Here is a 12,658-nt window from a genome sequence, read left to right on the forward strand (position 1 = left end):
AGTACACAGGATTTTTATACTGATACATTTTGTAAATTCATAGTTAGGCACAGAGATTGCTTTTAGCATTCTGGAGACAGACTTTGAACCTGTTGCAAACATCTGGAAGATATTTTCACCAGAAATATTTCTTCAAACTTATCGCGGTAACATCATTAGTAAGTAGCAAAAACTTCATTACTGGGGTGTCTAAAGACAACATGATCATTAATCTGTGATAGCCCGGCTATCCAGAAAATCTCCCAAAGTTAACGAGAAAAATAAGAACTCCGGTGCCCATTTCTGTACCTATTGTCCTTCCAGCTTCATAATGTCCGCCCCACATCTGCTGAGGATGGGCAGCCAGGAGAAGGTGTTTGTAGAGGCACAGGATTATAATGGAGGAGACCTGCCCGTGAGGATTACCGTGAAGAACTACCCATGGAAAACACTAGAACTAACTTCCAGTCCAGTGGTCCTCAAAGCTAGAGATGACTACCAGGCACTTGTAGATATTAAGGTTAGTGGTACCCAGCCAAGGATCAAATGTAAATACTGCCGATTTTGTCTACCAGCACACTTTGTGAGCACACTTGATGTGCTGAAGGATGAGAATCAGTGTGGTGAGGTGAGGGGTGGTCACGTGTAGTCCTTTAAACTTATTGGAGATGCAATTTAAATGTCCTGACAACTTCCCAAATAACAAACATGGGTTAAAGTTCCGTCATTTGAAATTTTGGTGGAAAACATCCGTCAAATCATAATAATAAACCACACATGTGCGCGTGCTATCTGTTTGATCCTCTCACTGGCGCTCATCAGCGCTGGATGGATGACGGCAGTGTCATTTGATTGACTTGCGGGTCATCCCGCCTTCTGATTTTCGGACATTACGTACAAAAGTTACCTCCTTCCTGCCTTAAGTCCAGTTTGTTTTGGTCAGTTTATGTTTTCAACTTGTTTTGTCATGCCGAAGACATTGCTCCGATTCAATCGACATAAACATCATACAGGCGGTCCCCGGGTTACGAGGTTCCCGAGTTACGATAAACGGAACTTGGTGTTTGGTGTGCGCGGTGGAAAAATACCTCCTGACAAGGACGCCTCCAAGTGTTTCATGCTCCAACCTATCTTTGGGTCACTCAGCTGGGCCTCCCTAAATTGTTCTGCACCAAAGGATTCGAGGATCGGCATGGGCGACCTGTATGTTGGTCTGAGCACCGCGCAGCACCTGGGCTCGGGGTCGTGCGTGTCAGCCTTCATGCAGTGTCTGCATCCTCCGTCCAAACACGGCCTGCATGACAAGGCGTCTGCGTTCCCGTGAATTTTACCCGGTCGGTGCACAATGGAGAATTTAAACTCCTGCAGTCTGGCCAACCATCTGGCCAGCTGCCCCTCAGGATCATGAAGGTTCAGAAGCCATTGTAGTGACGCGTGATCCGTGCGCACCTGGAAAGGCAAGCCGCACACATAGGGCCTGAAATTCTCCAGACACGCGATCATCGCAAGTAAGTCACGTCTCGTCACACAGTCAGGGCCGGCCCTTCCATTAGGCGACATAGGCAAATGCTAGGGGCGCCGTCTGTCCAGGGGGGTGCTCGTGTGCATGCGTTTTTTTTTTATTTTTTTTTTACAAATGAACAATTAATAAATGTGAAAACAAGCAAAGTCTACATAATCATAATTTCATTGTTTAATAATATTAGTCAAATTAATAATTCTTATAACAACAACACACGACACCTTTCACCCGCGCGCCAACCCGCCCTCCCGCGCGCGCTCTGCGCACCTCGTTACTGTTTCTCTGTGGGGAAAAAGACACCACAGAGTGAGTGACATCTCCTCGAAAAGACGTCAAAAAGGCAGAAGTCCTCTGGTGCCCAGGGTAGTAAAAGGAGAAAAGTGGAGGAAGAAAGGTGGCAAAAAAACAGGTAATATAATGGTAATATGTGGTGAATTAACACTATACCATTGGCGTCAGGGCCTTCAACGCCTTCTCTGAAGGTTAATTGATCTTTAAAAGGATGCTTTATCTATTATATGTAATATATGTTAATAACGCTTCACCAATAATTTGTATTTTCCCTATAAATCGGCTTTCAAATCCACTTTTCGTGCATGTGATGGAAAAAAAAAACTTAGTGCTGAAATAAAAAATCAACCAATCAGAATATTTCACACTGTTGTTTCTAGGTAAAAGAGAGAAAGGCCCTCCCCCCAGGAACTTCTGTTTATCTGTCACCTACCCTTGTCTTTTACATTGAGAGCTTTTATTATAGATATAGTTATAGCAGCTTTATCAACCAATCATATTATCGAAATAGAATCGTGGGGGCGTGCTCCAGTTGACTCTCATTTTTATTTGAAACTGTTGTGTTTTTTTTCTAAACCAGCTCTTTTGACTCACAACTAACACTCAATCGTCATTGTGGCTTTTCCCCTCTGTATGATCTTAGTGAAAACCGCCACTGTCATCATACTGCCCAATCCTAGTAGGTGCTATTATTAGCTTAGCTCAGCAAGTTTTTAAAATAAATATATATTAAAACACACATATGCTCCTCTGTTCATTGCAGATGCACTTTTCAAATAATAATGTAGCAGTAGGCAAATTGCCCTAATTTGCACTGGTGGTAGTTGTTGTTTTTTATTTTTTTACTGTAACGTGGCACGCGCCACGGAGCGAGGAGACGGACACAATCGCTGAGATGAGCGAGATTTATTACGGGGAATACCATAAGCAGAGTCGAAAACACAGGCATGGGTCATAACAGGCAGGCAGTCCAGACATGAAATACGAACAGACATACTCGGGCGGATAAACCAACACGACGGGGAAACACGGAACAGGCAGGAATACTTGCAGCGGGAACAATACTCACAAAGAACAGGATAGAACAAAGCACAAGACACTAAGTAGACAAAATCACGGATGACACGACTGGGGAATGACGGGACTTTATACATAGAAACTAACTAGGGACAGGTGATGGTAATGACACTGGGCGTGGTAACAAACAAGGAAACACGAAGACAAACGAGCAGGGCGGGACAAACAGGCAGGGAACACGGACATGAGGGAACCCAGAGTGACAGCTACGAGAGGGGGCGTTGCCCTACGTGACAGAACCCCCCCTCAAAGCGTGCCACTCCGGGGCACGCAAGGGCAGACAGGACAGGGACAGCGGACACAGGACAGACCGGAGGGACAGGAACCGGCGTGGACTGCCGACGGGCAGCGGGAACGGGAACCGGCGTGGACTGCCGACGGGCAGCGGGAACGGGAACCGGCGTGGACTGCCGACGGGCAGCGGGAACGGGAACCGGCGTGGACTGCCGACGGGCAGCGGGAACGGGAACCGGCGTGGACTGCCGACGGGCAGCGGGAACAGGCCGCAGACGTGACATGACGTCCTCGGGGGGCGGAGTCGCCGCACTGACGTCCTCGGGGGGCGGAGTCGCCGCACTGACGTCCTCGGGGGGCGGAGTCGCCGCACTGACGTCCTCGGGGGGCGGAGTCGCCGCACTGACGTCCTCGGGGGGCGGAGTCGCCGCACTGACGTCCTCGGGGGGCGTGTCCGCCATACTGACGTCCTCGGGGGGCGTGTCCGCCATACTGACGTCATCGGGGGGCGTGTCCGCCATACTGACGTCATCGGGGGGCGTGTCCGCCGCGCTGACGTCCTCCGGGTTCCGCGCCGGCCACTCCTGGGGTGAGTGGCTAGTACTCCCCCCCAAAAAATTATTTGGGAGCCTTAGGGGAGCGGCTTCCGGGATCATCGGAGGGAGGTCTGCGTCACTGGGGTCCTGGGCGAGCCTGGAAGAACACACAGACACAGAAGCCTCTCGGTTGCTCTCTCTGCGACGGCTCCGCCTCCTCCGAGGCGTCGGGAGCTCGCAGTGGCCACCGAGAGCAAACCGAGGGTTAAGCCAACGCTCGTCTGTGCGCTCATTCCGTCTGCCCGCTGCAAGCAGGGCAGACTCACAGCGCTCAATAGGAGTCTCGTCGCGAAAGCCAGTAGTGAGAGACTGCGCTTTCTTCGGTCTGCGACGAGACTTCCTTGTTCCCACAGCGCCAGGGGTATTCCTGTCTCCGGCTCGTTCGCGCTGTAACACATGAGAGTTAAACTGCACGGAAGCAGCCAACAACTCGTTACAGCGACAAAACTCACCGGAGTCTCGCTCTCTCGCTGTGTCCTGGTATGATCCGTGGTTATGTAACGTGGCACGCGCCACGGAGCGAGGAGACGGACACAATCGCTGAGATGAGCGAGATTTATTACGGGGAATACCATAAGCAGAGTCGAAAACACAGGCATGGGTCATAACAGGCAGGCAGTCCAGACATGAAATACGAACAGACATACTCGGGCGGATAAACCAACACGACGGGGAAACACGGAACAGGCAGGAATACTTGCAGCGGGAACAATACTCACAAAGAACAGGATAGAACAAAGCACAAGACACTAAGTAGACAAAATCACGGATGACACGACTGGGGAATGACGGGACTTTATACATAGAAACTAACTAGGGACAGGTGATGGTAATGACACTGGGCGTGGTAACAAACAAGGAAACACGAAGACAAACGAGCAGGGCGGGACAAACAGGCAGGGAACACGGACATGAGGGAACCCAGAGTGACAGCTACGAGAGGGGGCGTTGCCCTACGTGACATTTACATTTATTATTTATATTTAAAAGTTGTTCTCTGCACTACGTTATGTAAAATAGTTTTAAAATATTTTTTGTGCAACACCTTTATATTTATTGCTTGTTATATGGTAATATTTAAGTCATTTGCTTTTTATTTATTTCTTTAATAGTGACACAATCAACCCAATGATTGATGATGCAGGGGGCACCAACCACAATCTCGCCTAGGGCACCACATTGGTCAGGGCCGGCTCTGCACACAGTAGTTCGTTTCTGCCTTACTCAAAGCGCAACTGTAGTACCCTACAACACGCTCAGTGCCATCGTGCACCTGAGAGAGTACGCCTCCGATGCGTCCGTATCAATGACAAACTCCCTGCCAAAATCAGGGTATGCCAGTATGGGTGCGCTACACAGCCTTTCCTTCAGTCCCATAAACGCGCTCTCACACCTGGGTGACCACACAAACTTGCCCCCAGTGAGGCCGTGAAGCGGCGCTGCAACCTCCGCGAATCCACACACGAACTTTCTATAGTAAGAGGCCAGAAAGCTCCTAACCTGTTTTGTGTTCGTTGGGCGAGGCCAGTTTTTCACCGCCTCTGTTTTTGCCGGGTCTGTACCGATGCCCTCGCTACTGATAACGTGACCCATAAAATTAAGCCGCCGCTGTAGCAGGTTGCTCGGTTAGAGGAACCTGCCAATACCCACTGCGCAAGTCTAGGGAGGTAAACCATGCAGAGCCTGTGAGCAGCTCAAGGGACTCGTCGATCCTCGGCAGCGGGTACGCGTCGAGTTTCGTGACTGCATTGAGTCGCCTGTAGTCCACTGCAGTAGTCTAGGTGGCAGTTCTCGCGAGGCTAGTGATAGAATTCTGTTTGGCGTGGCACATGAATGCTTTAAAAAAATAATAAAAATTGAAAACTGAAAATACGGGAAAAAAAAAAAAAACGGGATGACGCCGGGACAGAGCGGTAAAATACGGGATTTTCCCAGCCAAAACGGGACACTTGACAGGTATGCACGGAACAAACACATATTCGTCCCCAACAACCATAACTAAAAACATCAACATAACGATCAACTCACTTATTTTAAACTGACTATTTACAATTCCCAGTCTCTCTCTCTCTCTCATCTCCCAGCCTCCTCTGCTGACGTGTGGGCGGGCTCAGTCCGCGTGCCCGGCGCCGTCACATAATACTTTATAAATGTGTTTGTAACGTGCGAGAACTAGGAGAAGGACACAAATGCTGCTGAGAGTCATATTTATTGGAAGGAGCAGGAGTTACCTCCTGTCAGAGTCCTGCACGGGTCCGTTTTTTGAGACCCGAACCCACCCATACCCGCAGAGTACAGCACCTACCCATCCGCGAACCCGTGGCTATTTCAAAGTTAAATCCGTACCCGCCCGGACCCGTTAATATTCTACCCATTACCCGCCCGTGAAGAATCACACAAATTGAAAGTATTGCTATAGAGCACTTTGAAAAAACTCTGAAAAAACGTCAGTACAACACAAAATAAAATCTAAGGTTGCTGTGCAGGAACAGTATTCCTATCTATAAGTAGCAACTGGTAAAACGCAAGAAAATGTATATAGCCAACCGGTGCCATAACACAATGCAAAACGAGAGGGAACAAATGCCAGTATAACAACTAAATAAAACCGCATAGGTTCACAGTGGTAGTAGTTGCCAATCTGCTGTGGCGGGAGCAGCACGCTAAGTTCTCTCTCGTCATTTTTCCTTGTTCTAGCATGGCCACCCATTTAGCTTTGTAACCACCAAGCAAGCTACAATAAATGCCCGGTACTGCATTATAACCAGCCTCTGCTCATGTTTCCGCTGGAAAAGAACCAAAGTTTGGGTATTACCCAGGGGGGTGTTATTTTAACAGGGGGGATGCATCCCCCCCAGTGGTGTAGTTGGAGTGTGTAGGGGGGAGCAGCGACCCCCCACTTATTTTAACTGGATATTGCTCTTGCTGAGACTGTTACGTCAAACGCTAGGTTTATACATGATACGTCAGTAATTCGTCAACTCCTGGCAATCGAGCGCCACTCCCCCCCCCCCTGCTCAACAACTTACGTTCACCACAACCCCCCCCCCCCCGCTCAACAACTTTCGTTCGCCCCCCCCCCCCCCCCCCCCCACTCAACAAAATACACTCGCCACCTAAAATCTCACTCCAAGCGAACGTCAAAAGTTGGCAACCCTGCACCTAGGTCTGACAAACTGAACTAACCTAGTGAAAGCCAGGACATTAAATGAATTTTTTTTTTTTTGCCGGGACTGAATATTAAAAAGAAGGAAAACCGGGACAGCCTGGGAAAACCGGGACAGCGACGTGAAAACCGGGACAGTCCCAGGAAAACCAGGACAGGTGGCAACCCTAGTAAAGAGTAAAGTTCAGCCCGCTCTGGCCAACGAAGTTACGGTATAAGTAAGCTCCCCCTGAGCTTCGCCACCACGATCAGGAGGCGGTAATCAGGCAAAAGGTAACGTTCATTACGTAGCAAATAAAAGCCTACTAAAAATCACCACTTATTCACGTGCTACCCACCCGTATTTAACTTACCTGCCCGCATACCCACCCGTAAAATTACGGTATGTGTAAATCCCACCCGTTTCAGCATCTATTTCCCGTACCTGTGGGTACCCAACCCGGTGCAGGACTCTACCTCCTGTCTCCTAACCAGATCAGCTCGAATCGCTCTTGAACAGCAAGGCATTACATTTACACACACACACACAAACAGTTTCCAGACAAACAAACACTGCCGATGCAATGATAAAACTCCTTGGGTGAACGATAGCACAACAAACTCATTGACTAACACCTCTCGGACATGACAGAGAATACACCAAAGACAAACAGGATATCACACAAACAGTAAACAAACAAACGCATTCAAAATGGAAATACAATTAACCGGACTAACGCAAAACAGACTTAGCGAATGCAACTACCCTTACTAACGAACGATCAGGAGACAATAACAAAAAGACTCAATAAGGAACACAAAAACTAAACATATGATGATCAACGAAACAGCTAGAAACAGATCTAACAGAATAGACCAAACGCTAAACATACAACAATCAAGGAGAAAAACCAAGGACAGATCCGATAACGAACACAGGGAACAGAACACACAAACTCTCGCAACAGTAGGTTAACCAAACTGACTTACAAGGAAAGACTGGGCACACGGGAATATAAACCAAACACATCAAGGAGTGTTTTGACAGCTGATCAGTACTAATAATGGGTGGCGGGATCAAGGGGCGTGACAGGGGAACGCTACGGAGATTCAACTAAAAACGAAACTAAGGGAAACATGAAGACCTCACATAGGTTGGGGCGGAGTAGATGTTACAGTGTTTATTGTGTAGAATTAGGCAAAAGAGGCTGTGTCCCAACTTTACCACATTTTCAGTAATTGCTGGCATTGTCTTTTGCCAGGAAAATTTTTCAGTCAAATGAAAATGTCTTGCTTTAACCCATGATCAAAGTTCACATGAGCTAATTTCTATGGTACTCTTGAATACTATTGATTCAGCTACATGGAGAAAACTGGGGTTGAAGTACAAAAAACTACTGCATTTACCTGTATGATTAGCAATCCTTGCAAAAACATCAAAAAAGTGTGAAATACTATTGGATTACTAATGGATAATGAAGTCCTATAAAGTCCCAAACTGGTCTCTTTGCAATGGTTCAGATCCCTGATAGCAGAGACTACTTCAGTGATGACCCCCTGGAGAAGCAGTATGTGTACCTGCAGGCACAGTTTCCCTCAAGTGTGTTGGAGAAGGTCGTCATGGTTTCCTTCCAGTCAGGCTACATATTCATTCAGACAGACAAGTCCATCTACACACCGAGCAGCACAGGTAATACAGTCTTAACACACCAACAACATGCTAAATGCTGCTCCCAAATGGCCAAACTATAAACTGTTTGTATGCAAAGATTTTAAATGAAACAGTCCTGAGGCTGGACCTGCATCCTGTCTTGAAAGAAAGCAACAAACAAACTCACTACTAAATAAATTAAAGGATTGATTCATAAACAAACAACAGGTAAACAAAGTAACAAGTAAAGACATACTGACTTAAGCTGTTATTCAAAAGCTGTCCTCAAGTTTAGTTTAAAATCAACACACTGACCTGTTCAAATCAAACTGGCCCATATTTGTTTGTATCTTTCTCTTCCAGTTCAATACAGGATCTTCTCAGTAACTCCTGATCTGCAGCCTCTGGATGAGGGTGGCGTGTCGGTGGAAATCATAGTAAGCCCTCAAACAACAATTGCGCAGGCATTTACTGAGTGTGTTAGTGAGTGTTAGTTCCTGTGTTCATGTAACTGAAATTGTGTCCAGTCCTTTTATCCATCAATCATGCGATTCATCTAATGTGGGTGAAACTTTATTTTATTTTAAAATATGAATTGAATGAATATTGCCTTGTTATATGCTAAAGTTGCACATTTGGGGTTGATTTGTTTCAGTCTTTAAGTGATCATATCAGTGTGGAGTGAAAGATTTGTGGGAGGGGCCTAGCAGAGGAGGCAGGTTAAGTGTGTTGACATTCAGCAGGGCATCTGAGAATGGTGCTGCTATCAGGAAATCAGGCTAGTTGGGTATCTGTGAACCTTCTGACATTTAAGCAGAGGTGGGTAGGAACGCGTTACATTTACTCCGTTACATTTACTCAAGTAGCTTTTTGGACAAAAATGTACTTGTAGGTGTAGTTTTAATATGAAAAACTTCTACTTTTACTTGAGTAAATATGTGGTGAGAAAAACGCGACTTTTACTCCGTTACAATCGGCGTTACTTTCGTTTTGTAAATAATTAGTCTTTTCAGTGAGAAGACTGACCAACGTCTCGTCACCCGAGAATGAGTGACCAATCAAATGAAGCCGGTCAATCACGTGATCACATACGCAAACTTTCTCCACCGTAGCAAGAAAGTGACAGAAAAACCTATCGAGCATCCCTGACCTCATACAGCCAATGTTTACATTACAAACGATTTTAAACCGGGGTGGGGGGTGGGGGTTTGGGTGGTGAACGTAAATTGTTGACGGGGGGGGGGGGGGTGTATACTTAATACAAATTAAGTATTATATTGCGATCGATCGATCGCCAGTGGTTGGCGTCAGAGCGAACTAGTAACTCATTGAATCATAGATGTGGATCAGAGGTAAATAAACGAGATTTTTTTCGGCGTGAGAAATCGGATGTGTGGCGTGTAAGCTTGTGAAGACAGTCAAATGCGTGGGTTTGCAACCTTGGCGCTGCCAATTGTGTCTGCAAACGTGTGGACATTTCAGCCTACAAGAACTCAACATCAAATATGAGGAAACACGATGCGATACGTTTGCTGTATGTATAATTTTGTGTAATGCTATATCTCTGAGGCATACTGTTTGTATGATGTAATTATTAAATGTAACGCAGTGCAATACTAAAAACCAGTTCTCACACTGATTGCACACACTAGCAATATAGGATCATTAAGTCTGCTACAAATTGATTCAGTTGGTGTCAAGTTGTAGCTACACGTATTGGCTGACAGTCTCATCAGTTAGTGCCTTTGTGGAACACATTAAATTTACACAGGCCTAATAATTAGGAACAAACAAAAATACATATTATTTATAATAAATAATTTATATATATAATATTTATTTATAATAAATTATTTTTGTTATCATTAAAAGTCATTGTTTCCCGTAATTCAATTTCCCATGATGTAATTTACTGACACGAGACAGTACTCATGCATTTACTCACTACTTGAGTAGCTTTTAATCAAAGTACTTTTTTACTTTTACTCAAGTAAATTTTTGGGATGCATACTTTTACTTTTACTTGAGTAACATTTGGTTCAAGTAACTGTACTTTTACTTGAGTAAAATTGTTGAATACTCTACCCACCTCTGCATTTAAGTAATAATTATGTTTCTACTTTTCAAGAATCCTCAAGGAATTACAATTCATAGGGATACAATCTTCGCTAAGCAAGGAACTCTTACTGGGAAATACAGTATCCCTGATCTTGCCAGGTTAGTCTACTGCTGTAATGTTTCTGATAGTACATGTACTGAGAATAACAATTCTAAATACACTGTGAGATGTCTGTATAACTACTTCCACGAAACAGTATCTTGAAACACTGGTTGTCAGTGTGGTCTCTCAGTAGAGATTTGTAGTTTGAAATGTTCTTCTCCCCCATCAAAAGTCCTGGAATGTGGTGTGTGGCAGCACGCTTCAAAAACACCCCACAAAAGAACTTCACTGCTGAATTTGAAGTTAAAGAATATGGTGACACTCACTTCTTATACTAAGTCAAATATCATCCTGCTTGTTGGATCTCTACATGTTTACTAAAAACCTGTGTGTTGTTTTGCAGTGCTGCCAACCTTTGAGGTCACCTTAACCCCCTCCAAGTCTTTCTTCTATGTGGACGACAATGACCTAACTGTGGACATAACTGCCAAGTAAGAGGAACTCATCAATCACTTGATATACACTGTGTATTCTATGTATATCTGTACAACACAGCTGTGTGTAACCAGTGTGTATTGTCTGAAGGTACTTGTTTGGGAAGAAAGTGGATGGAAATGCATTTGTGGTGTTTGGTGTGATGCAACATGACAGCAAGAGAAGTCTACCAACTTCTTTAAACAGAGTCAAGGTGAGCTTCAAAGAACATTCAGTTGTACACACACCATGAGAGTCTGTTCCACAAAACAGATGGTTAAAAATATAATGGTTGTATAACAATGATGCACTTAGTTTTTTCAACATGAAAAATGTTATGTTTTTTATTCTGTCTGACATTATAGGAATACATGTATATGCTAGCACTTTCATGTTTACCTACGTGCCTTTAGATAAATTTGAAATACCAAAAGATTCAACATTGTGCCTTATTTTAAATGTCATTACAGATCAATAATGGAGAGGGCAGTGCTAAACTGACTAGAGAGATGGTCACGAAAACTTTCCCCGACATCAGCCAACTAGTTGGAAACTCAATATACATATCTGTCACTGTTTTAACGGATACGGGTAAGAGCCATTTGTGTGTCTGTATGAAATGGATTTATCTGGGTTTTTTTAGGTTAAGATTATCACTTTTAGGATTAGAAAATTTGGGTGGTTATATGTGTTTATGTACTGCCCTCATGTAATGAAAATTCACTTAAATACTGAACACATGCCTCCATATTAAGTATTCATGTCAGTCGTCATTTGTATCAATGTTTCAACCTTTTGCATGAATCATTTAATTAACGCTTTCGTTCATACCAGAGGTGGGGACTCGAGTCACATGACTTGGACTCGAGTCAGACTTGAGTCATTAATATTAAGACTTTTGACTTGACTTGAAAAAATATTCAGAGACTTAGACTTGACTTGGACTTTTACACCAATAACTTGGGACTTGAATTGGACTTGAACCTGTTTACTTGCAAAGACTTGATTTTTTTTTACCCCAAATCTAAGTTTTAAAGCGCATATTAATATTTATAAAGTGCGCCCCATTAATTTCATTTCCGTCCTTCTGACGCAGACCGGTCCTCTGCTTTTCCACACTCTGTACGTGTGTGTGTGCATGAGCTGCAGCACAACCAATCAAATGGGGGGTTGGCGAACGTAAATTTTTACCGGGCGGGGTGTAAAATTGACACAAATTAAGTATTATATCGCGATCGATCGATCGCCAGTGGTTGGTGCCAGAGCGAACTAGTAACTCATTGAATCATAGATGTGGATCAGAGGTAAATAAACTAGATTAGTTTCCGGCGTGAGAAATCGGATGTGTGGTGTGAGAGCGTGTGAAGACAGTCAAATGCGTGTGTCTCACGCTCAATGCGTGAGAGTTGGCAACCCTGGGTTCTGTATCTGAACTCGGGGAAGAGAGCCTCTCTCTGTCACCATCATAATATCCAGTTCTATCTCAGCATGGATTGTGTATTTGAAGACATCTACGTTGAGAAAAAAA

At 44.8% G+C, this 12,658-nt stretch overlaps 1 protein-coding gene across 6 annotated transcripts in view; it reads left to right on the forward strand.

Annotated features, from left to right (window-relative positions):
* The window catches only part of LOC143473596 (complement C3-like), a 63,754-nt gene that overhangs the window by 29,384 nt on the left and 21,712 nt on the right, over window positions 1-12,658 (forward strand). For 4 of the 6 annotated variants that reach the window (XM_076970662.1, XM_076970659.1, XM_076970661.1 and 1 more), the window contains exons 5-12: window positions 304-499; window positions 8,366-8,534; window positions 8,859-8,932; window positions 10,624-10,712; window positions 10,889-10,971; window positions 11,060-11,147; window positions 11,242-11,344; window positions 11,601-11,721. In XM_076970662.1, coding sequence (XP_076826777.1) covers window positions 304-499; window positions 8,366-8,534; window positions 8,859-8,932; window positions 10,624-10,712; window positions 10,889-10,971; window positions 11,060-11,147; window positions 11,242-11,344; window positions 11,601-11,721 — 923 coding nt within the window. Of the gene's footprint in view, window positions 1-303; window positions 500-8,365; window positions 8,535-8,858; window positions 8,933-9,264; window positions 9,315-10,623; window positions 10,713-10,888; window positions 10,972-11,059; window positions 11,148-11,241; window positions 11,345-11,600; window positions 11,722-12,658 lie in introns of those variants that run through there. The other 2 variants (XM_076970663.1, XM_076970664.1) reach the window with 2 other exon arrangements.

The sequence above is a fragment of the Brachyhypopomus gauderio genome, chromosome 13 (genome assembly GCF_052324685.1).
Source record: "Brachyhypopomus gauderio isolate BG-103 chromosome 13, BGAUD_0.2, whole genome shotgun sequence".
Classification (NCBI taxonomy): domain Eukaryota; kingdom Metazoa; phylum Chordata; class Actinopteri; order Gymnotiformes; family Hypopomidae; genus Brachyhypopomus; species Brachyhypopomus gauderio.